This window comes from Bison bison, unplaced genomic scaffold (assembly GCF_000754665.1).
Source record: "Bison bison bison isolate TAMUID 2011002044 unplaced genomic scaffold, Bison_UMD1.0 scf7180017864042, whole genome shotgun sequence".
NCBI classification, from domain to species: Eukaryota; Metazoa; Chordata; class Mammalia; order Artiodactyla; family Bovidae; genus Bison; species Bison bison.
The window spans coordinates 493,490-519,982 of record NW_011494614.1 but is presented as its reverse complement, the minus strand read 5'-3'; the positions used below and the strand labels follow the sequence as shown (position 1 = coordinate 519,982).

Below are 26,493 nucleotides of genomic sequence, written 5' to 3'. Positions count from 1 at the left end.
CTCTGCATATAAGTTAAATAAGCAGGGTGACAATATACAGCCTTGACATACTCCTTTTCCTATTTGGAACCAGTCTGATTTTCCACATCCTGTTCTAACTGTTGCTTCCTTACCTGCATACAGGTTTCTCAAGAGGCAGGTCAAGTGGTCTGGTATTCCCAGCTCTTTCAGAATTTTCCAGTTTATTGTGATCCACACAGTCAAAGGCTTTGGCATAGTAAATAAAGCAGAAATAGATGTTTTTCTGGAACTCTTACTTTTTTGATGATCCAGCAAATACTGGCAATTTGATCTGGTTCCTCTGCCTTATCTAAAACCAGCTTGAACATCTGGAAGTTCATGGTTCATGTATTATTTAAATACACTATATGTATTAATACCTTAAAAACAGTGTCTCATTTCTAGATCATTTGGACTATTAAGAGATGAAATGCAGTAGCATTTTCTAATATATTAAAAAAGTATTTAGGTGGAAATGTCATCAGCATACTTCCCTGCAAACAGACCTGTTCTTAGCAACTCAAGAACAGGCATAAACAAGAGTGGTAATTGTTTTTTTCTCTAGTAAGAGTTGCTAGTACACAAAGTAAATGAGTATAGCCAGTGGCCCCAGGGAATACTGGCAGCAACCTGCCAGCCAGGTTCTAACACTTTACTAGCCAAGCCAAGCGATCCAACACTGGCTCCATATATTCCAGATAATTCCCAGGTACCTAAGCACTTGATCTCAGCAGCTTATAACCACAAAGCCATAAACCTGTCTTACACAGTTATGATCCTGAATAGGAAGAAGGTTGTGTGCAGGGAATAAAGTCAATAATTAGAGAAAAGTAGACTTAACATGTCAGAATTATTAGAGTGGATATTATTTGAGAAAAAGAATCCAAAGAATGTAACTCAAGTTTCAACGAAGTGATTTGAGACTTTATCAACATTTCATATTCCTTTCCCATTCTCCCCAGGCCCCCACAAAATCTCCCAAATTATGGTGGAGGCGCATAGAAAATGAGACTAACTTTACATTGGATTTTTCTATTACATGAAAATTAATCTTTTCCTTTTGGGAGGCTTAAGTTTAGAGTGGGTTTCCCTAGTGATTTAAGAACTCTACTGTGGTTACTACAATAAAACTAAAAGTATACATTTTGCCTACTCAGAATGGTAAAAATTTAAATACTCTGCCTTGAGAAAATCTGACAATTCAAATGCGTTATTTTATACTCAAAGATTTAACATTTCATTTTAAAATACCCACCCCCAAAAGTCTTATTAACCCCAAGGATAACAAATATACTGTATTGATAAAACAGATTAATTGGGACAATTAAACCCTCAATTTATTTCCTTTAAAACAATCTCATCTCGTTCCGTTTCTTCTTCAAGGTTCTCATTTTACTGACTGTCTTGTTCTTAGTAAGTCATTCTACAAATGTGAAGTGAATGTGGAAAATCTGTTCCACAAGCTACATCTGTCCTGAGCTCTCCGCACTCTGACCTCTGGTACCTCTGCGACTGTGCTCTTCAGTGTGGACCTCAAACTGAGGGCATTAGCATTATCTGGAAGCTGGGCTAAAGTACAAATTACTGGAACCTCTCTCAGACCAAATGAATCAGAATCTCTAGGGACAGGATCCAGGAATTTGCCTTAATTGTTCTCTCAAGTTGTAAAACCACTGCTGTTACACGTTTGCCTAGATATCATGTTTTCTTTTATTTTGCTCATGCTTAACAAAGGCAACAAAAGACATTCCACAAGCCTCGACAGAGAATGGGTGATTTAACACTCTTCCCACTGTTCCTGAGACCAACTTCTATTTTTCTCAACTTCTATTTTTCTTCAGTTCAGATCTGTATCTGCTAAAAGCCTAGAGGAAAGGAGCCAGGGACTTTGAAGGAAAAGGCTCAGCTGGATTTAAGGAAAAACAACTTTGCTTTCTCTTCTGAGACTGTTAAACGGTCTGTATCAGTCAAGACAGAAACCCTCATTTTATTTCTCTCCAGATTTGGGGATGTTAGCATGACTTTCACAAGGATTCTGGAAGTTAGGGGTGAAGGACAATAATCTAAACTGCTGCTCTTTGCTCCACCTCAGCACAGAACATACCACAGAGCTGCTGAAAAGCACACACTGAAGTACACACAACTGGCCCATCAGGTTCAGGAAGCAGTTTAAGGTCCAAGAGTATGAAGACTAGAGTGCCAAACTGCGGGCGGGGTGCTGCGTGGGAACGGGGGTGCGTTAGCACTGGGTGGGTTAGGAAGCCATTAGAAAACATCACTTGATAACAACTTTTACAACGACGTAAAATTTCCTAAATACAGTTATCAAGTGTTCTAACCACAGCTTCAGAAAGGAGGGATTCCTTTCACATCAGCTTAATAAAAGTTTATTTTCACAATGCTATAGAGGTAAGCCCCTGAACTTCAATTCCTCATGTTTCTCTCAAAAAAGATTTTAAGTCTTAGTATTAAATATCAAATCATGCTTTAAGGTTCTGTAGGCTATTTTTAAAAATCAAAATTAATTAAAATTGTGACAATGATAAAATGCCAACCAATCAAAGTCCCAAACTAATAAAATTCAAAATAAGAATGATTAGGATCCTGTTATATTTTGATAGTCATGTTTGATCAACTGCTATCATTAATCTCAGTGCCATGAGTTAATAATGCACATATATCCTGAAAGCCTATGTTTTTTGTACATTTTGTTGCTGAGGTATAAAGCCAGGTTTTACCAACTTTTCTTTATTAATCTAATATATAATCTCTTCCACAAAGCAACTACGTAAAGACCCCAATAACATTAACCAAACTGGTGTCACGTTGTATGGTCTCCTAATTAACACAGTACATAAACATTTATAAACTATACAGCCACAGCAATTTATAAGCAACTATGTAATAAATTTTGAACTGTTAGGAATATAATAAAGCCACATTTTAAATAGTTTTCTCTTTTTTTGTATTTTTTTATATTCACACATTCCACTAATTTCTTCACTAGACTCTATTAAATCTTAAATTTAAATATGGCCAAACATAAAATAATATTGAAGGGTGTCAACAAAATAGTTGAGTTTTATCAGTGACCAAGTCACTTAAAGCTATTCTTCAAAAGACGAGTCATTCACCCAAGGCAAACATGGAAAAAGTTAGAATTAAATCTTAAATTCTTCATGGCTGGCCTGTCAGACACATGGGACTATCTAAGATTCAAGTTTGGAAGTTCTAAATGTCAAAAGGCTAACCATCACTAGTGGAATGTCTGGTGCTGAAGAAAGACCCTGCACAAACTCAACAGTGTGTTCAACTTGTAAGAGGGAAAAAGTCTGGGCTGGTACAAACCAAGTTAACAGGGCTTTAAACCCTAGTCAAAGACAGCGAAATGTTATTACACCTGAGTAATAACCTCCAAGTAACCTCTAGCTTAAATTATATTGACTCTTGCCACAGTGTGATCTTAGGTTAACAGTTCTGCAGCCTTAATTAAAAGGATAAGGCATTTAATCAATTTTCTGTCATGAATTATTAGGCTAACTTCTGTTCAGCTAGGGACTGCAGTGTGTTCTACCTTGAGGCTGTCACAATCATAATAACCAGACATACATTTTAACAAATATTCACTGACAAATGAAGTATAACATTGGCAAAGTGTTTGGTGGACTCAATATTGAAACATCTCATAACTTTTCCATAAATCCCTTTTCTTCCACTAACAAAACTGGACCTACCACTTCTATTCCTACATGGAAGCTGAAGTATGGTATGACTGTAGCTATATGACTATTTTTCTACTTTATGGCCCTATTTCTGCTAAATTATAGTCTTTATCAATTTAAATTAAAAAAAAAAAAAAACCTATCTTTTTAGAACTCTGGAAAGACATTAAATTCACCAAATAAAAAAACTTCAATTTTGTTCTTCAAATATAATACAATTCTGATATATGATGTCAAGTTAAATTATTAGACAAGTGATCTCCATGTACCTAACATTAATGTTGTAAAGAGGTTTAACTAAACTTTCTTTAGTGAAGCAAGTTTCAATTATCCTAACAATGGTAAGTGACCTATTACTAATGTGTGAATCTAAAGTGTGTCGCCTAGGAAATTATCAGTGAGTCAAAGGACAAAAATTTAGGTAGACAATTGTTAAATATAATGTTAATAGGTACGCTGGGCAATGAACTTGAACTTTTTATTTAACTTATATCTGTTTAGTTTTTTATTGAGTTAAGTATAAAGGCCCAGTTAATCAACTCATTAAATTGGTCAAGGCAGAACACTTGAACTACATAACAGGATTTAAAAAGCAGTTGGTCTTTTAGTAGTTCTCTGGTAATCACACACGCACACACACACACATACACAATTGGTAGAGTACTCTGGATATAGGATTTCCCCCCCATAATCTTATATAATATGCTGTTCACAATCTGCAGTATTTTGAAAACTATATAAATTGGACACGACCAAATTAGAGATGTCTGATAAACTCTTATAAAGTATTTGGGAACTTCAGCTCTAGTCCCCAAAAGATCAATTTTAAACTATAAAAAAGGAAAATTTATATAAAATCACAACAGATTTAACAGAAATCTTTGAAAAAAAAAAAAATTGTAACGCAATTTTCTACTTTTGAAAATATGACCAAGAAAAAAAAAAGTACAAGGAGTATGTCTGCATTTTTTAAAACTATTAACTGAGTGGATCTGGGGAACAAAAAAAGCTATACAGTATTATTGCACTCCACGAATGTGCAGAATTCCAAAATGTGCCAGCACTGAAAAACTGCCTTGCATTGAGGTTTTCCAAGAGGTACAACGAGCCTGCCAAGAAAGCATCTGGTCTGTACTAACAGCTTGCTGTCTTCAGTACAGGCCTTCATAATGTCAGTCACGCTGCTCTTGCAAAAATCCCTTAATGTCTGAAAGATACAAAGAAAAAAAAAAGAATTTTATTTTAAAAATTCACTCTTATAAAATTAACTTGCTGATCAGAAAAGAACTGAAAACAGCTCTGCTAAACAAAATTAACTTTCACCCCTCCATGTTCATGCACATTTGCTTCCAAATTTTCTATCGTGATCATGTGAAAAGAAATTGCATAGTCCTAAGAACTAGTTATTTGACGGTAAAGAGAGGGTTTATATGTACAATACAGGTATAGTACATGAATTCTAGTCATTAGGAGTTCATAGTCAAAAAAATGCTATTACCCGGCCCAGTTATTAAGCTTTAAACATAAAACTAATAGCACAACCTTACTTTATGGTCCAAACTCTCTTGGACACTTATAAGTTTTAATGAAAAAGACATTCATTTGTTAAATCTTAAGTTGGAAACTCAACTGACAATAAATGTAATATCTATTATTATGTATGTATATCTAGTATACTAATATATATGTAATATCTTACCGATTCATGAGAATTAACTGATACCTATAGTTATTGCATTTTTAAACTACTTACAAAAGAGTTTTCAGTGCTGATAGTTGGGGCTATGATCGATGGTGTGGGATTGAATCCATATGCACGTTGAGCTTCATTTCATTGTCAAGAATTTGAACCAGCTGTTGCATGGATGGAAGGTGACCAGATTCCAACTTTGACCACACAGGTACATCTACAAAAATAAATGGTACCGCCCTCTCCAAATTAAAGATGATTCTATAATAGACATTCATTCTACAAATATGTACTGTACTCTATGCACACAGCTGGAGACAGAATTAAGCTTTTTGCTTTTATGAAATTTACATTCTAGTAGAGGAAATATAAAAAGAACTATACAAATAGCTACAAAGTTACCCTTGTACACTAAAAATTAAAACCAGAAGATGCTACAAGAGGGATATATGAGGCTGGGAAGGAGCCTTTGTACTTACTGTTATTAAAACAGAGATACTATTAAAATTGAGAGATATTATTATTAAACATAAAAGCTAAAATATAGAAGAATGGTACAAAGGAGGCTGGAGAGGTAAGCAGGGATTACATCAGGGATCAAAAAACTATCAAGGGTGAGAGAGCAAGCATGTTTAGTTCAAGAAGATATATAGTCTGTCCCAGCTACTTAAGATCCATTATAGCCCCAAAGCAGTACCAGGCAACAGATAAATGAATGGGCATGGCTGTGTTCCAATAAAACTTTATTTACAAAGCAGGAAGCAGAAGATATGGTACACAGGGCCATGGTTTGTCCGTGCCTATGTTACATCATGCACGGCCTTTTGTCCGTGTTAAATGTTCTGGTCTTTATCTTGAGAACAAAATAAAGCCATTTAATAAATTTGAGGCAGTGAAGCAACAAGATGAAAGGTGCATTTAAAAAAATCTTCTTTTAAATAACTCAACTGTTTGGAGAAGGTGTCAGCAAATTTTTCTGTATAAAGCCAGACAGTAAATATTTTAGACTTTACAAACCAAGAGGCAAAATCAAGGATATTATATAGGTACTTATATAAATTTTTCATTGATGAAACACAAGACTCTAGGTATGAGTACTGAAATTTGAATTTCATACAATTTCTATGTCACAAATATTCTTTTGATTATTTATCCATTAAAAAATGTAAAAAGAAATTCTCTAGTGGTACAGTGGTTAGGATTTAGCATTATCACTGCAAAGGCCTGGATTCAATCCCTGCTCAGGGAACTAAGACCCTGCAAACCACATAAAAAAAACCAACAAAATCACATAAAAAAAAGTAAGCCCAAAAACCCCAACAAAACCACATAAAAAAAACCAAGCCAAAAAAACCCAACAAAACGTAAGCACCACCTAGCAACAATGGATGGACCTAGAGATTATCAAACTAAGTGAAGCAAGCCAGACAAAGACAAATATATGATATCACTTATATGTGGAATCTTAAAAAAAAAAAAAAAAAGATACAAATGAGCTTATTCACAAAACAGAAAGACTCACAGACACAGAAAACAAACTTACGGCTACGAAAGAGGAAAAGGATTAGGGAGAAGGATAACTTAGGAGGCTGGGATTAACATATATATGTTGCTTCCCATAAAATAAATAAATAAGGACCTACTGTATAGCACAGGAAAATGTACTCAATATTAATAACCCATAAGGGAAAAGAATTCAAAAAAGAATATATATATACATAGAGAGAGAGGAATCACTGTACTGTATATTTGAAAACTACATGCCATCGTAAATCAACTATACTTCAATAAAAAAAAAAACTTTTAATAAAAATAAGTAAATAAATTTTAAAACTGTAAAAGCCATTGTTAGCTCATAGGCCATACTATACTTGCCAACCTCTGGTTCAGACAATATGTTAAAGGGTAACAAGATAAATGTGGCTTGGATTAGGGTGGCTAGCAAAGAAGATAAACAGAAGCTGATCTTTGAAAATTGTAAAAAGCAGAATTGAGAAAAATTGGTAATCCATTAGATATGGAGAGCAAGTGATGTTATCCTAGGTTTCTGACATGAGCAACTGGGTAGAATGATAACGATGCCATTAAATAAGTGAGAAATGCCAGGAAAGGAGCAAATGGAGTATAAAAGAACTGCAGGAAGCTGAGGCAATCAACCATTTGGGAGTAAGCAATGTTTAGGATTCCTGGCTACATACAGAACATAGAAGAGCAGTTTAGAACTCTCCAGACTGTACATTCAAGGGTCATCATACAGATGTTATTCTAAAGCCATGGGAGTAGCTGAGGACCATACAAGGACATAATTTAGCATAGTATGAAAAATAGAAAAGCCTAATGCTTAGTATAAATCATTTAAAATTTATTACAAAATGCAAACTGAATCAGAACCTACCATTCAAAGTTATCTCAAATGCACCTGTTGACATACACTGGTTTTCAATCATGTTGCTCAAGAAGAATACCATCATACATGCATAGACCTAAAAGAAAATACAATAAAACACAACAGGTTAAGTCAGTCTCAAATCAAAACAACATGACAAGTAATCTTTTAAATACAGTCTCATTTTTATTTGGTAACTGTTCTTTTTAAATCTACCTGAAGATTATATACAACTACTCCCTTTCCATATATTCAGATAATGTACACAGCAAACTGCAATACTAATTTGCAGCTCTATATATTCTGAAGAATTTATATATGTTATTCCTAATGTAAAGATAAAATTTCTGGGGACTTCCCTGGTGGTCCAGTGGTTAAGACTCCACACTCCCACTTCAGGGGGCATGGGTTTGATCCCTGGTTGGGGAACTAAGATTCCACATGTGGCCAAAAAATTGAAAAAAAAAAAAAAAAGATAAAATTTCTAAAAATCTCATAATAGCCTTAATAAGTTAAACATAAGAACACCAGCTTAAGATGGATTCATTTTAGCATTTTTATGATCTAATGTATGAATTCCCAGGAGACTAGTGATGCAATCATCAGCAATTCCATGTATTCAATACAACCCGTCCATGTTCCAAATAAATCATGTGAAGTCAAACTGGAAAAAAGTAGGTTAGAAAGCACTAGCATATTAAGTTACATTCATTCACTTTCTGAAGGCAAATCCATACCCTCCCAAGAAATTAAAAGCTCCTGCTGGACAGAAAGGTTTTAATTTAACAAAATCACCCAATCAAAAGTAGGATGTAGTAAGGATGTCAATTCACAGCAAGCTGCTTCAGAAAAATAAATTAAAATGCCTACAGCAGATGAGAAGGAGCTTTCCCCTAGTCCCACTTGAGCTAGCTGGGCTCTGATTTCATAGAAGTTATCCAGGCATTTAGGGACAAGTTTGCTTTCATGAGAACAATACACAAGGAAGTGTCACGAAAGCTACAGCTTTCAGGTATTCTCTTCCACAGTAGATAAACAATGTGTTAAGTCTATACAAGTAAACTGCACTAAAGATAATGTAGAATCAACAGAATTAACAAACATGGCACAAAACACTGTCGTAAGTACTCTTAATCCTACATAAGAAAACATTTTGTTAATAAGAGTAGATACACATCTCAATTAGAAGTAGCACCTGAGGATGTTTATGTTAAGAAGTCTTGCCTGCTATTGGAAATTAAGTGATTCTGTAAGAAAAAGAACAGCTTTGTTATGAGCTGGCTAAAGGTTGTCTCAGCACAGAACTAATGGATAAGACAGAGAACTCCAAAAGACAGTAATTCTTAGAAGGAAATCTAAGCAATATCATTCAAGAGAGAAACAAAAATTAGTCCTATTTCTCATAGAAGAAAGGTAGACCCTGCAGAAAAATGATTTTAAGTAAAACAGATGAGAGCTCTAGAAAACAGTACGCTGCAACAAGACCCTACAAAGAAGAAAGCAGCACAAGATCCTTACGTATATTTATACTGATTTTTTCCAGTTAATTTGCTTTAGATTCCTCATGGACAGAAACATCAAAGAACAAATAATAAAAACAGAGAGTTGGATAAGAGTAAATTGGTGGAAATCTCATTTTTAATGTGAATAAACCTATTAATACTCATTGCTGCTACTGCTAAGTTGCTTCAGTTGTGTCCAACTCTGTGCGACCCCATAGACAGCAGCCCACTAGGCTCCTCTGTCCCTGGGATTCTCCAGGCAAGAATACTGGAGTGGGTTGCCATTTCCTTCTCCAATGCATGAAAGTGAAAAGTGAAAGTGAAATCGCTCAGTCGTGCCCGACTCTTAGCGACCCCATGGACTGCAGCCCACCAGGCTCCTCCGTCCATGGGATTTTCCAGGCAAGAGTACTGGAGTGGGTCGCCATTGATAAAAGGCCTACATTGTGTATACATTGTTTTGCTGTATGACCTGGCCCAAGTTATACAATCAAAATCAGGTATGAAATTATTTTGTGCCCAGGTTCTACTAAAGTAACACTTCTCTATCTTTCAAACAATAAAACATAAGACCTAATCATTCTTAATATATAAATATGGAGACTACAGCCAAAGGAAGTTAAGTGCTTTGCCAAGAGGGAAAAAAAAACCAAACTGGTTTAAGTTGAAATAGCACATGTAAATGGCAAAAAGTACTTAAAAAAAGAAAAACCCAGTAGACTATTTCATTGACAACCTAAAAACCTAAAGGTATCAAACCTATTATATACATACCTTATTTTCTTGGCCCCACTGCCAGATGCTAGGAGCTTGCATGCCAAAGAAAGCAAAAGGATCCTTGCCAACAATTATTAAGCCTATTAATACTAGCTTGAAGACTGACAGGAAGGATGCTATGTGTCTATCAAAAGAAAAGAAATAAATTAATCAGAAGCTGCAATTTCTCATCTATTTCAAAATTTCATAAGTCAAGTCTATATGTATAGACAACACTAAATCTAAAAATTGCTAAATATACCAGGAAAAAGCTAGTAACTAATTTTTTTCTCTTCAGGAAGTCCTTGTTGTTTATCCATTTTAAATATAGCAGTGTGTACCTGTCCATCCCAAACTCCCGTAACTAAATTTTACTGTGCAGCATAAAACAAAAATGTTTAAGATCCTGGAATCAATCAAAACTTAATTTATAAAATTATATATAGCACTGATCGGTAAAGATACTATTATTTTAACAGTACACAACTTTGTACCATTGACTTGATTTATTGCCACAATAAAAATTAAGAAAACACATCTTTAGAAGGGTTGCCATCTCTGAAATGATCTTCTTTTCCTTCTTACAGAAAAATTCTTTGGTATTTGGCTCAAATAAACTTGCTATTTACAAAACTGTTCTCTGTAAAGTATAACCAACTAAGAAATTATAATAACAAAGGATAGTTAATTCAACCAATTCATAAAAGTTTATTGACAAATGAGAAAAAAATTCATTTAAAAACTCCTTAATAAGCCAACATTTACTTACCTATATATTGGTTGAGGGAGGTAATTCTCTCCTTCTATGCGGATGTCAGGGTACCGCTGGCTAATAACCCGCATGTACTCCTCAAACACCCGCCTGTAACCTCAGGAAACACTGCAAAAAATAAAAGTGTTTTCATTAAGTGGTTTAGAATATGACTAGATTTATTTTGTAGTTACAGGACTTCCTTGGTGACTTAGTGGTAAAAAAAAAAAAAAATCTGCCTGCCAATGCAAGAGACACAGATTAGATCCCTGGGTCAGGAAGATCCCCTGGAGAAGCCAATGGCAATCCACTCCAGTATTCTTGCCTGGAAAATCCCGTGGACAGAGGAGCCTGGCAGGCTACAGTCCATGGGATCACAAAAGAGTCAGATATGACTTACTGACTAAACAACAACATTTTGTAATTATATAAAACTTAAAAATTATTACCAAGATTAAAAATCTTTCTCAAAACAGTCATGTATTAGTAATGACTGACGGTGTATAAATGGACTTTTCTCACAAATGAGTTATCTTACCTTCAAGTAAATCCTTCTATTAGAACATTAATCTTTACAGATGTGGGTTATTGTTGAAGAAGCAAATGCCTATTTACAGAAGTCACCTTATCCTCAACTTCCAAATACCGTTTTTCTGTTTTTTTGTTTATCAACAACTGTATAAACAATGAAATGAAAACAACTCATTTATCTGAATTAGAGACATTCAAAATCTGGACACAGGGGACTTTCCTGGTGGTCCAGTGGTTAAGAATCCGCCTGCCAATACAGGGGACATGGGTCTGATCCTTAGTCCAGGAAGATTCCACGTACCACACAGCAAGTAAGTCCATGCACCGCAACTATGGAGCTCTAGAGCCCATGCCCTGCAGCAAGAGAAGCTACCACAACGAGGCCCATGAACAGCAATGAACAGTAGTCCTCCCTTGCCGTAACTAGAGAAAGCATGTGCACAGAAATGAAGACCCAGTGAAGCCAATAATAAATAAATATAATTTTTTAAAAAGTCTGGGCACAGGAATCTTAAAAAAATGCTAAGGCGTTAGACACAACATATTGCTTCTTATTCCAACTCTACCCTTAACTGCCTGCTCAATCACAATAAAAGAAACTTTAAAATTTCTTAGATCCCTTCTGACTCTCTACCTTACAAATAAAAACAGACTGAGAAGATACTTTTCAGCAATGACAGTAATCCATGTCATTACTCCAGAAATTAAGTCAACAGCATCCAATCATCTCCATTAAAATCTCTGAATAACTAAACTGTGGATCTATATGTTGCTCCAGGAAGAAAAGGAAGATATGCCACCAGAATGCATATACAGGGGGAAAAAAGTGCATTGAAAACTTACTAGTAAGACACTGACTAAATAAACTGAAGACACAAAAAAATGAAAACATTTCATGTCCATGGATTAGAAAAATTTAAATTGTTAAAATGTCCATACTTTCCAAAGCAATTTATAGATTTAATGCAATGCCTAACAAAACTCCAATGACATTTTTCACAGAAACAGAACAAACAATTCTAGTACTTGTATAAAACCAGAAAAGACCCCAAGTAGCCAAAAAATCTTTAGAAAGAAGAATAAAGCTGGAGGCACCATGCTTCCTTACTTCAAACTATGTTACAAAGCTACAGTATGTATGGCAGGTGTATAAAGGCACAGAGATCAAGGAGACAGAATCCAGAAATAAACCCACACATACATATGCTCAAGTAATTTATAACACAGGAGCCAAGAATATACAATGGGAAAAGGATAGTCTCTTTAATAAATGGTGTTGGGAAAAGCGGACATGCAAAGAATGAAAGGAGACCACTGTCTTACATCATACACAAAAATCAACTCAAAACGGAAGTTGAACAGAAGATCTGAAATCATTAAACTCCTAGAAGAAAACATAGGGCTAAGCTCTCTGACATTGGTCTTCATGATGAATTTTTTGAACTTGACATCAAAAGCAAAAATTAGTAAGTGGAGCTACAACAAACTAAAAAGCTTCTGCACAGCAAAGAAACCCATCAATAAACAAAATGAAAGGGCAATCTACAGAATGGGACAAAATACTTGCATATATAACTTCCAATAAGGGGTTAATATCCAAAATATATAAGAAATTCATATAATTCAATAGCCAAAAAATCAATAATCCACTTCAAAAATGGGCAACAGGGGAATTCTCTAGTGATCCAGTGGTTAGAACTCAGTGATTTCACTGTGGGAGACTGGGTTCAATCCCTGGTCCAGAAACTAAGATCCTACAAGCTGCAATGTGGCCAAAAAAAGAAGAAAACATGGGCAAAGGAACCTGAATAGACATTTTTCCAAAAAAGACATAAATATGGCTCACAAACACTTGAAAAAATGTTCAACATCATTAATCAACAGGGAAATGCAAATCAAAACCACAATGAGTTATCACCTCATACCTGTTAGGATGTCTATCATCAAAAATACAATATAAAGCAATGAAGGTTCCACTTGGTAGGAAGAAATAGTATCAGTAATTGATAGCAGGACGAAACCTGAGATGCAAGCTTTGTCAATCATACAATCATCCAGGAAAAAAAAAGTATCAACCACCACCATCACCAGCCCAAACTGCTGCTGCTACTAAGTCACTTCAGTCGTGCCCGACTCTGTGCAACCCCATAGAGAGCAGCCAACCAGGCTCCCCCATCCCTGGGATTCTCCAGGCAAGAACACTGGAGTGGGTTGCCATTTCCTTCTCCAATGCGTGAAAGTGAAAAGTGAAAGTGAAGTCGCTCAGTCATGTCTGACTCTGTGACCCCATGGACTGTAACCTACCAGGCTCCTCCATCCAAGGGATTTTCCAGGCAAGAGTACTGGAGTGGGTTGCCATTGCCTTCTCCGCACCAGCCCAAACTAACAGCATCAAATTTATATCTGACAGGGAGAATAAGTCCAAATGTTAGTAGATCTCAATATAAGAAAACTCACTAAAAAAAAAAGAGAAATTCACCACTCTTTCTTTACAAATAATACTTCTTCTACACTGAGAATGAAAATTTCACAAAAGATAAGTACGAAATTTTTGCAAAAGGAGACATGTCTCTATTAACTAAACAAAAGAACTTAAGACTCTCCAGATACTTTATGTTTACGAATAAACATTTACTTTATCCAACATTTTATCATTACTATTGTTAGATTCACCAAGTATTGGTCTTTTTGCCACAACTGCTTTCTATATAAGAGAATTTTAATGTTGCTTTTGTTTTGAAGATATTACAAAAATAATGTAAAGCACTTATGTGCTTTACATTACCTTTTTATACTGCGCATGGGGTTCAAACCAGTCAATGTGGGAATCAAACCAGACAATCCTAAAGAAAATCAACCCTCAGTATTCATTGGAAGGGCTGATGCGAAAGCTGAAGCTCCAATACTTTGGCCACCTGATACGAAGAGCCAAATCATTGGAAAAGACCATGATGCTGGGAAAGATTGAAGGCAAAAGGCAAAGAGGGCAGCAGATGAGATGTTAGATAGCATCACCAACTCAACGGACATGAATTGGAGCAAACTCCAGGAGATACTGAAGGACAGAGAAACCTGATTACAAAGAATCAGACATGACTGAGTGACTGAACAGCAACAACTTACACACCTAACTACCTTGAAACCAAGAAATGCCACATAATTTCAATGCCTAAGTTTGCATCAGTATTTACAATGGAGTTGATGATCTAAAATGGTAATATGCAACTTTTAATGCAGTATTTGAGAGCTGGAGACTTGAGCTGAAATTTCCTTTTTTATAGACAAAGAGGAAAAACTGAATCCCAGAGAGATCAAGTGACTTCAGATATGGTCCCCCTTAGTCAGGGCTGAGACTGGAACACAGACTTTATGATTTCAGATCCTAGGCCCTTTCCATTAAACCTCAACAAGACAGTTAGATGATGTAAGAGCTAACTTTTCCTGTGTCCACAAATCTCTGCTACTTTAAGGCTACAATCAAGTATCCATAAAGTAGCAGAGAACTCTTGAGGTTCTTCTGATGAAGATACAGATTATCCCTCTGGGAGAACTAAGCCTGTGGGTCCCACAATCCTCGTCTTTGCTCTAGGAGTTCCAACCCTTCTTCAAGGGAAGCCCCAAAAGGCCCAGCTAGAGAGGAATGTCTAAGTTCAGGCAACACACAGGTTAGATTCCTCCCTGGCTACTGTGCTCAGAAATCAGTTCTCCTGGTCCCAACCCCTCAGTTAAATCTCAGATCTTGTATCAAACTCCACACCATATTCTTGAATCAACCCATAATCTTGACATCTAAAAAGGACTTTAAATCTGTAACTTTCTTCAAATTTCCAGTTATAAAATGAATAAGTCAAGGGGGATGTATAATGTACAACATGGTTGACTATAAACTAATACTACTGTATTTCATATATGAATGTAGCTCTTGAAATCAAGTTTTCATCACGGAAAAAAACCCCAACAATGTAACTATGTGCATAATGACAGATGTTAACTGGACTTATTGTGTGATTATTTTGTAATATATACAAATATCAAGTCACTACCCTGTACACCTGAAACTGTTATATCTCAAAACAAACAACTGTATATTTATTTCTGAAAAATGAAGCAATTTACAAGACTGACAACATATTCTTAGACAAGTTTTCTCATACATAAGTAAACATTCCTCCCTATATTTGCCTTCAGATGTGTGAAGAAAAAACAAGTAACTTTTTTCCTATATAATGATTTCCCCAAAATGTTAAAATTGTTTTGAAATAGCAATCATTATTGCTGACAGATGTTTTCCAAAATAAAACATATCTAGTGTTTATCGAGGTATGAAAGATGTTAAATTAAAGGCACACATGGTAAGGAATCAGTAATCATTTCACATCTACCACTACACCCAGCTCTTTCGACTTTTCCACTCTTTCTGGGTCAGTGAGTAAAACTATATAACTCATAGAATACCTTCAACAAAATAAGTATGTGAACATACTAAAAACATGTTGTAGCTGCTGCCTATTCCTTCGGCCCCTGAACCAAAGTTCTTAAGAAGTAAATTAATCCACCTGCAGTGCAGGAAGGGAATATTAATCCACCTGCAGTGCAGGAAGCACAGGAGACAAAGGTTTGATTCCTAGGTTGGGAAGATCCCCTGGAGAAGGAAATAACAACCCACTCCAGTATTCTTGCCTGGAAAATCCCATGGACAGAGGAGCCCGGAAGACTACAATCCATGGGGTCGTAAAAGAGTTGGACACGACTTAGCAACTAAACATATAATCACTTTGAAATCTCTTCCTTGTGATACAAAAATACCTTACAATAAGAAGCAACTTTCGTAACTGCTAAATTTAAAATATTTCACATAGTACTTCTCAAAGATTAATTTTGTAAAAGAAAGAACCTGCATACAAACTAGATGAACCTTTCTGTAATGAACAGAAAGGAAATTTAGGAATGGTCATGCTCCAGGCAAGAACACTGGAGTGGGTTGCCATTTCCTTCTCCAAAGCATGAAAGTGAAAAGTGAAAGTGAAGTCTCTGGGTCGTGTCCGACTCTTCGCAACCCCATAGACTGCAGCCTACCAGGCTCCTCCGTCCATGGGATTTTCCAGGCAAGAGTATTGGAGTCGGATGCCAGGGACGGGGGAGCCTGGTGGGCTGCCACCTATGGGGTCGCACAGAGTCAGACACGACTGAAGCGACTTAGCAGCAGCAGCAGCAGCATGCTGTTTCAAATACATTCTGTGCTTTTTTCAGTCCATCGTGTTTCAGTCTAATTCATGGTACCAATCATCCCACTTTTCCTTTTCTATACCAACATCTGCCCATAACTGTAGTCAAATGCCTGCTTACATCAAAACCTACCCCTCCTATTTCCTTACTAAAGGAAAACAGGGCAAAATCTCAGCTATTTGTTGTTATAAAATAAAACCTTGTGAGTTCTTTCTCTTTTTTGCATCTCTTGAACTTACCACCCTCACCCTCTTTTATTCAGAATAATCTCCCCTCCAATCATCAACTACCCACACATAGGATTGGCTCCTGTTTCTACAATAAAACTCAACTTCCTCCCAGTATCTGATGTTCCAGAAATGCAAACCTGTCCCAGGAAGACCTGAGTGCCCTCTCTAAAAATGAAGAACCAGGATTTTAAAAAGTAACTATCAGGACTTCCCTAGTGGTTCAGTGGCTGAGAATCTGTGCTCCCAACGCAGGGGGGCCCAGGTTTGACCCCTGCTCAGGGAACTAAATGCCACTAGCTAAGAGTTCACATGCACCAATGAAGACTGAAGACCCAAAACAGCCAAATAAATAAAAAATATTTTTTTAAAAGGGAACTCTCTCCAGACAGGTGAACATTTAATCAGAGCTGTTGTGGGTAGAGAGGGGTAATCTTTTAAAAGGACTAGGGAGAGGAGATAAATCAATCTTCAAAGAGAAAAAAAATAAAATCTTTTACTGAGAAAAGTACAAGTGTGAGCCAGGGGAAGAGTGAACAAAGTCCTCTCAGACGGCTCAGTCTTATATTTAGGTCCATCCTGAGTGAACAAAGTCCTCTCAGACGGCTCAGTCTCATATTCAGGTCCATCCTGAGTGAACAAAGTCCTCTCAGACGGCTCAGTCTCATATTCAGGTCCATCCTGAGTGAACAAAGTCCTCTGAGACGGCTCAGCCTTACATTCAGGTCCGTCCTGAGGCACGGCTGCATTCCTGCCTTTGGGTTCTGTGCTGTTCTTTTAGTAATTTTAAATGGATTTCCAAATATGTTGTTTAAACCAGTTTAAATTAGGTTTCTCTTCTTGCATTCTAGGAATTCCAACTAATATTTCCCCTGTGCTGAACCCAGAAAATCAGGAAGGTATTTGGTAAATACCATGTCTTATAACTATCAACAGCACTGACCAGTCCAACAGTTCACTGATCATTGAAAACTGCATTTTTACAAGTAATCTTTATTTCTCCTTGTTCTGTTTTAGTAGACAAACTAGTAATAGACATTTGTCTAGTGCATCCCCTGCTATGCTCTAAGTGCTTTAAGCAATGAAATCTGAACAAGGGGTTCTATAAACCATATAAGAAACAAGATATTTGGGGTGAATAGACAAACCTGATAAATGCTTTTTAAGAAAAACTACAAACAAGAATGCTTACACAGTGTTCATAGCAGCACTATTTACAATAGCCAAGACCTGGACATATATGTCCATCAACAGATGAATGGATAAAGAAGATGGAATATTACGTAGCTGTAAAAAAAGAATGAAATAATTTCATTTGCAGCAACATGAATGTACCCAGTAATTATCATACTAAGTGAAGTTAACTCAAAGACAAGTATATGATACCACTTACAGGAAGAATCTAAAAAAAGATGCAAATTAATGATGCAAAAAACAAAAGTAAGACTCACAGACATACAAAACAAACCTATGGCTACCAAAGACAAAAAGCAGGAGAGAGATAAATTAGGAATTTGAGATTAACAGATAAACACTACTATGTATAAAACAGATAAAACAACAAGGACTTACTGTATAGTACAGGGAATTATATTCATTATCTTGTAATACCTCTAATGGAAAAGAATCTAAAAAAAAAATTGAACCACTATGCTGTACACCCAAAATACTATAAATTAACTACACTGTATTTCAATTAAAAAAAAAAGAGTGCATACACACTCTGACTGAAGATCAAAATAGAGACCAGAATTTGCTCAGCATTTTTAAAAGTTGCAAAACTTTTAAACAGGTATGAGCTTACCAGGTTTTAAGAACGGTATTATATGAAACCAAATGATATCCATTCCACTTGCCTAACTCTCAGAACACTGCAATGGCCACCACAGTAAAAACACCTAGGATTACAAAATACACCTAACAAAGCTTCTAAGATTCCAGGTTTCTTGAGTTTATTCCAAAGATTTGACAAACATAAAATTCAATAAAAGATCTGTTTTTATTCTCTCTAGTCTTTGTGTCTTATTCTTGAGGTGACTAGTTTCTAGTTTCCCTATACCTTTGGCATAACATTTCAGGAAATCTTTTGCTGCAGACTATTCCATAAAGAACTAATAAATTGTATAAGTTCCTCAGCTCTTTGTGGGGAAGGGATTTTATCTCTTTAATCTGGAAAGCATTTCTCATCAACAGATTTATAAGATATATAGCCATTCAGTAAAAGGGATTAGATGAAAGCATTCAATAAATGGCAACTCACCTGCATTTTGCAAGAATTTTTGTCTCAACTTAAAATATTTCACATAATTTCATGCTTTTATTCTTTTCAATACATTGTTTTAAACTGAGGTATAATTCACATGCCATAAAGTTCATCCTCAATGCATTTTTATAAGTTGTCAGAATGATTAGGAAAAAAACAACACTGTGTTCTATGCTAATTCATTGGCCAAACTAGAGATGTCTCCAGGCTGCTTTACTGCTTTCCTGTTACTCCTATGCTTTTACCAGCATGCTGTAGACTGATTTCAGATATTAGAATCAGATCAGATCAGATCAGATCAGTCGCTCAGTTGTGTCCGATTCTTTTCGACCCCATGAATTGCAGCACGCCAGGCCTCCCTGTCCATCACCAACTCCCGGAGTTCACTCAGACTCACGTCCATCGAGTCAGTGATGCCATCCAGCCATCTCATCCTCTGTCGTCCCCTTCTCCTGCCCCCAATCCCTCCCAGCATCACAGTCTTTTCCAATGAGTCAACTCTTCGCATGAGGTGGCCAAAGTACTGGAGTTTCAGCTTTAGCACCATTCCTTCCAAAGAAATCCCAGGGCTGATCTCCTTTAGAATGGACTGGTTGGATCTCCTTGCAGTCCAAGGGACTCTCAAGAGTCTTCTCCAACACCACGGTTCAAAAGCATCAATTCTTCGGCGCTCAGCCTTCTTCACAGTCCAACTCTCACATCCATACATGACCACAGGAAAAGCCAGAGCCTTGACTAGACGAACCTTTGTTGGCAAAGTAATGTCTCTGCTTTTGAATATGCTATCTAGGTTGGTCATAACTTCCTTCCAAGGAGTAAGCGTCTTTTAATTTCATGGCTGCAGTCACCATCTGTAGTGATTTTGGAGCCCAGAAAAATAAAGTCTGACACTGTTTCCACTGTTTCCCCATCTATTTACCATAAGGCCAGGAACCTTAGAAAGAAAACCACAAACAGGAACCTTAGAAAGAAAACCACCAACAGGATAAGTAGTAGGGGTATCTCAGAAATGAGAGCAGCAGAAAGATGACAGACAATAACACAATGAATTTTGGAAGGTTAGCCCCACCCGTAAAGATGGCAGCCAGGTAAAAAAGGTTACTGAGTATGGAGTACATTCAAAACTGATGTTTTACATGTATCACATTCTACGCCTAAAAGCTACCAAACTGAAGTAGAGGCCAACCAGGTAAAAATCCAACTGAAAGGAACAATATTAGCACTGTTCAACACTCCAGTTAGAAATTTTTAAATGGGGGTCAGGGGGAGAAGACAGATTATGTCATGACCTGAGTGGCCTACCACGGGATTGTATTCATTTTTTCGATAAATATTGCCTGATGGCAGGTACTGTTTTAGGTTCTAGATATTCAGCAGCAAGCAAAATAGACAAAGATCTATGCTGTTGTGATGCTGGCAACATTCTAATGAAGAAAAGAGAGTAAGCTGGTAACAGTCTAATGGAGAGGATACAATTCATCAATTGATAATATCTGAAGCTGTTTTCCTTGTCTTGCTTGAGAAACAGGAATGAAAAAAATGAAACACCTGAGGGACTATGCAAAAACTGTCACAACTTCAGAGTAGAAACAGCAAAAAAAAAAAAAAAGATTCAAAATAAAAGCCTACATCCAAAAACATTCTGCAAGAAGAAAAAAAGAATGATAAAAAGAGATAAGGAAGGACTGTAAGAAACCGTGAAACCAAAAAGCAGAAGAAAAATATATATATATTTGAGGCCCTAAAAGAAGTAAACTGATGGGTGAAAAACTGAATCAGTAATAGGTGAATAATACACAAAAATTACAGATCTGAGTAGTATCATCAATAGAGGGGGTTTATTGATAAACCAGGTCTCTTTCCTATAGAAAACACCCTGAGAGACCACAGAATATTTACAACAATTGATCACAATTGGTCACAAAGAAAGCCCAATAAGTATGTGGATGAAGAATGTCATCAGCTATCTCAGTCAGCAAAGCATGCTGCAACCATTAAGCCATCAGCCACAGAAGACACCCCCAGCTGCGCGCCCTGAGGGGATTAGGGACGGAGAAAAACAGGATACTGGACCTAGACAGTTAAAGTACATATCAAAGAAATTTCAGTAAGCCCAGACTCTTGCAACTTCCCACATATAGAAAAGCGCTAAATTCATTAACCTGAGAGGTTTTTCTTTCGTTCATTCTTTCATTTCTTCCAGTAATCTGACACTCTGATAACCAATTTTTTTTTTCCTGCAGAAACTCCTGGTTCCTCCCCTACCTCTTCGTAATAGTCCCTTGTTGATGAGAGGCTGTCTCCAAGGGCTAAGTCCTCAGTACGTCCGTGGAATAAAACATGACAGCAAATGTCACGTTCTCTGATTACAGAGAAATAAACTAGAGAATTCTAAAAAACCCAACCCACTGTAAGATCTTCTAGTAAGAGAATTACCTAGTTTAACTATGTCAAAATTTTAAATGTGATACCCATTAATGTAATCATAATATTTTACTTATATGGATTTAGTTTATGGAAATGATTGGACAAGTACACTAGATAACTGACAGTCACCTTAACAAAGTAATTTTATGAAAAATTAGGACCAACATAGGACTTCTCTGGTGGACCGGTGGTTAAGAATCCACTTGCCAATGCAGGGGACACAGGTTCAATTCCTGGTCTAAGAAGATTCCAAAGCCCAGGCACCACAACTACTGAAGCCCACGTGCCCTAGAGCCCATGCTCCGCAACAAGAGAAGCCACTGCTACCAGAAGCCTGTGCACCGAAACTAGAGAAAGCTTGTGGCAGCAATGAAGACCCAGTACAGCCAAAAATAAATACATTCTAAAAAAAGAATAATTAGGTCAAACATAAATGTTAAACAAAAGACTGAGTAGCTTAAATAAATTAAAGAATAGCTGTGGACTTCCCTATAGCTCAGATGGTAAAGAATCTGCCTGCAATGCAGGAGATCCAGGTTTCATCCTTGGGTCAGGAAGATCCCCTGGAGAAGGAAATGGCAACCCACTCCAGTATTCTTGCCTGGAGAATTCCATGGACGGAGGGGCCTGGCTGGCTACAGTCCATAGGGTCACCAAGAGTCTGACACGACTACGTGAGTAACACAAAAAGAATACCTATCTTATGGAATACTATGCCTGTTGATACTCTTGCCTGGAAAATCCCATGGATGGAGGAGCCTGGTAGGCTGCAGTCCATGGGGTTGCTAAGAGTCGGACATGACTGAGAGACTTCACTTTCACTTTTCACTTTCCTGCATTGGAGAAGGAAATGGCAACCCACTCCAGTGTTCTTGCCTGGAGAATCCCAGGGACGGGGGAGCCTGGTGGTTGCCGTCTATGGGGTCACACAGAGTCGGACACGACTGAAGCGACTTAGTATAGCATAGCGTGCCTGTTGATACAGAACAGTATTTACTGATATGAACAGATAAGTGATGGAGGGGAAGGCAAATTTCATAAAACCATACAACTATGAACTATGAACTCATTAATATAAAATATAGCATGTGTCTGTGAAGAGTCAGCTTGAAGGAAGATTCTTCAAAATGTTATCAAAGAGCTACAAGTGTTTTTCATTTTCTTCTATATACTTTCTTTTTTTATTATTTTTACAACAAACAAGTTATTTTCATAGTGAAACTGAGAAGGAACCTGTGGGGCTTCTGGGCACAGAAGCCTTTTTGTCCCTTGTTTCTTGTAGCCAAGACTCCAACCTCCAGGACACTCCCTGAGTTCCAAAGGGCACCAGTTCCAAAGCAAGCACTCTGGTGCTTGCTTATAAGGAAAGGAAACCACCCGAGGTGAGATTTAAGAGACCACAGAAGCTCAACAAGACCACCTGGAGCCCTGCACACACCCTAATCCTGTCAGCAACTCCATCCAGAACTACTGTATAAAACTCATGAAATCCCCCTGGGTTGGGACACAAAGCAGGAGTCTGCTCTGCCTTCCTTTGCCTGGCAAACCAATAAAACTGATGTGTTCAGTTGCCAAGCTGTGTCTGACTCTATTTCGACCCCATGCACTCTAGCCCATCAGGCTCCTCTTCCATGGGATTTCCCACCAAGAATACTGGAGAAGGTTGCCATTTCCTTCTCCAGGGGGTCTTCCTGACCCAGGGATCGAACCCACATTTCCTATTTGGTAGGCAGATCCTTTTCTACTTCACCCAAAACTCTGTCTTTGAAATTCAATTCAGCAGCAGCGTACAGAGAAGCTAAGCTTTCAGCATCAACTGTCAGTAATCTATCTTAATTTTTTTAAAGGTGAAAGCCAGTAAGTAAAGCTTTCAAAGGTTTATTTACTGAAGTTACCATTATAACATTAACAAGAATACAAACAATAAATTACATAATGAGCACTTGATAAACGGCAGTAGCAGATATACTGTGCTGGGTGTTTTTAACAGATTATCTGACCCCAGCTCTCCTTATTTCCTGTGTACTCTGCCTGCATGCTGAGTCAGGCTTTATTTGCATGTGTTCTTCCTCTAGCTAGTAAAGCTCATCTTCTGTATCTCCTGATAGAGTTCCGCATACCCTTCAAGATTTCATTTCCTTCTCTGCAAAGCCTTCCAACCTCCTGAATAGGTAATCTTTCTTCCCTCTGGGTTTTTAAGACTTCTTTTAGAACACTCAGAACAGAATATTTGACTGTAATATTGTTTATATGTCTGTCTCTCCTACCAGACAACTGGTTTTTAAATGTTGCAGTTTAAAAAAAAAAATCATGTCTTCCTAAAAACTGAACAGAAAGAGAAAACAAGTGGTATGAAAAAGGGGGCATTAAAAACCAAGGACTTTGTTGAGGTTTGACAGAAAACAACAAAATTCTGTAAAGCAATTGTCCTCCAATCAAAAAACAAATTAAAAAAAACTAAGGGATTGATTATCAGTTCTTGCTAAAATCTACGTGGCCACGATTTCTGATCAATTTCAGGCTGCATCTCAATCAAGATAAAGTATTTGAAAACATGATTTTCCTTTTTGGAAAGCAGGGAATATCAATGAGATGAACTAGAGGACTCCAACTACACTCTTACATGACAAAGATGTAAAGGAGACATACATACATGCTTTCACTTTTTTCCTTTAAGTTTCTTAACAGTACTTAATAGAATATTAGAAGTAACAGTGTAGAGATTCCTTAAAAAACTGGAAATAGAACTGCCATACAACCCAGCAATCCCACTGCTGGGCATACACACCAAGGAAACCAGAATTGAAAGAGACACATGTACCCCAATGTTCATCACAGCACTGCTTACAATAGCCAGGACATGGAAGCAACCTAGATGTCTATTGGCAGATGAATGAATAAGCAAGTTGTGGTACATATAGATGCCCATCAGCAGATGAATGGATAAGGAAGTTGTGGTACATACACACAATGGAGTATTACTCAGCTACTAAGAAGAATGCATTTGAATCAGTTCTAATGTGGTGGATGAAACTGGAGCCTATTATACAAAGTGAAGTAAGTCAGAAAGAGAAACACCAATACAGTATATTAATGCATATATATGGAAATCTAGAAAGATGGTAATGATGACCCTATATGTGAGACAGCAAAAGAGGCACAGATGTAAAGAACAGACTTTTGGACTCTGTGGGAGAAGGCGAGGGTGGGATGATTTGAGAGAATAGCATTGAAGTATATTATCACATGTGAAATAGATCGCCAGTCCAGGTTCAATGCATGAGACAGGGTGCTCAGGGCTGGTACACTGGGATGACCCTGAGGGATGGGATGGGAGGGAGGTGGGAAGGGGGTTCAGGATGTGTTCAGGATACAGGTACACCCGTGGCTGATTCATGTCAATGTATGACAAAAACCACTACAGTATTGTAAAGTAATTAGCCTCCAATGAAAATAAATTAATTTTAAAAAATAAAAATAAATAAAAAAGAAGTAACTAGAATACAACCAACATCCTTATTGTACAGAAGAAAAAGTTGAGAGCTAAAGAGATATATAATTTCCCCTAAGTGATGCAGAAGATAAAAAGGCAGACCTTTTTAGACCTCCAAACTGCTGGTCCAATAAATGCTCAGTTTCCCAGTAACTACACCATTCAAAATTTATGAGGTTTCTAAATGATATATTAAATTTGATTTTGGCTACCACTTACCTTAATGGCAAACTGTAAGGAAACAATGTTCTAATTTTCTGTAAGGAGATAAAATCTTAAAACCATTCATATTTTACTTACATTTAAATGCTTTGAACTAAAGTACTTCATTCATTATTAAGAAGAAACAACTATTATACGCGCAGCACTCAGTTAGCTCCTGCTATTTATTTTCAAAATGGTCAAAACAAAATGATGACTAAATTCTATACAACTTTAAACATATACCACAGTGGCAGGTGCAACCGCTACCATTTTACTTCCCTCTGTAGCACTCTACCACTACTCTACTATCTGGATCAACTTCCTATTACTCCTTTATTTCACTGTTTCCAAGTAGTTCATTCTTCCCTTTCAGCATCTTTCTAAAAACCAAAATTTATCTCATAATCATTAGTGTGTCACAGTTTAAATGGCCATATTTTTTCCCTTCTGAGTGCTGCATAAAATAATGGTGTATCTTACAATCTATCATATCTTAGCTTTGGAGAAATATAATCCCTGCTATTTTAAGTTTTTAGTTTCAGTTACTGTGACTGTTTGGGAGAAGTGAAACTTTCTTTGTAGGATTTTGCCCTGGCGACTCTGTTTTTAGTTTTAAAACTGAACAAACAAAACAAACTTGTGGTTACCAAAGGGGATGGGGAGGTGGTAAATTAAGAGTTTAGGATTAACATATATGTACCACTAAATATAAAACAGGTATAGCACAGGAAACTACACTCAATATCTTGTAACAACCTATAATGGGGAAGAATCTGAAAAAGAAAATATATATAATATATATATATCTATCACTTTACTGTACACTTTAAACACAACATTGTAACCTAACACTTCAGTTAAAAAAAAAATTCAGGATTCCTCCCCTTTCATTCTCCCACTACACACACACAAATCTGCAAAAAACTATTATTTCCTTATACCATTTATCATTAGACATTGCTCCAGAACTGAGAAGCCACCTTTGACACCTCTCATTCCATGCCACCTCTCCAGCCCCTCAAATATATAATCACTAGGAACTAACTTAATCTCAGAAAGATCTCTTAGACCTGTCCCTTTACTTCTGCCACCACCTTTCTATTCCAAGCTCCACTGTCTCTTGCCTGGGCAATTTCAAGAGTCCCCCTAAATGGTCTCCCTGTATCTATTTTTTGTCCCCTGTAAGGGGCTTCCCTAGTAGCTCAGACGGTAAAGCGTCCGCCTGCAATGCAGGAGACCCAGGTTCGATTCCTGGGTCAGGAAGATCCCCTGGAGAAGGAAACGGCAACCCACTCCAGTATTCTTGCCTGGAGAA

General features: G+C 37.0%; 1 protein-coding gene across 1 annotated transcript in view; it reads right to left on the bottom strand.

The window, feature by feature from the left end:
• Positions 1–897: 897 nt before the first annotated feature.
• The window catches only part of LOC104985284 (selenoprotein T), a 32,049-nt gene continuing 6,453 nt past the window's right edge, over positions 898–26,493 (bottom strand). The window contains 5 exon segments of the mRNA XM_010835359.1: positions 898–4,929; positions 5,476–5,629; positions 7,808–7,895; positions 10,075–10,201; positions 10,826–10,936. Of these exon segments, the coding sequence (XP_010833661.1) occupies positions 5,505–5,629; positions 7,808–7,895; positions 10,075–10,201; positions 10,826–10,936 (451 nt within the window). The 3' untranslated portion in view covers positions 898–4,929; positions 5,476–5,504.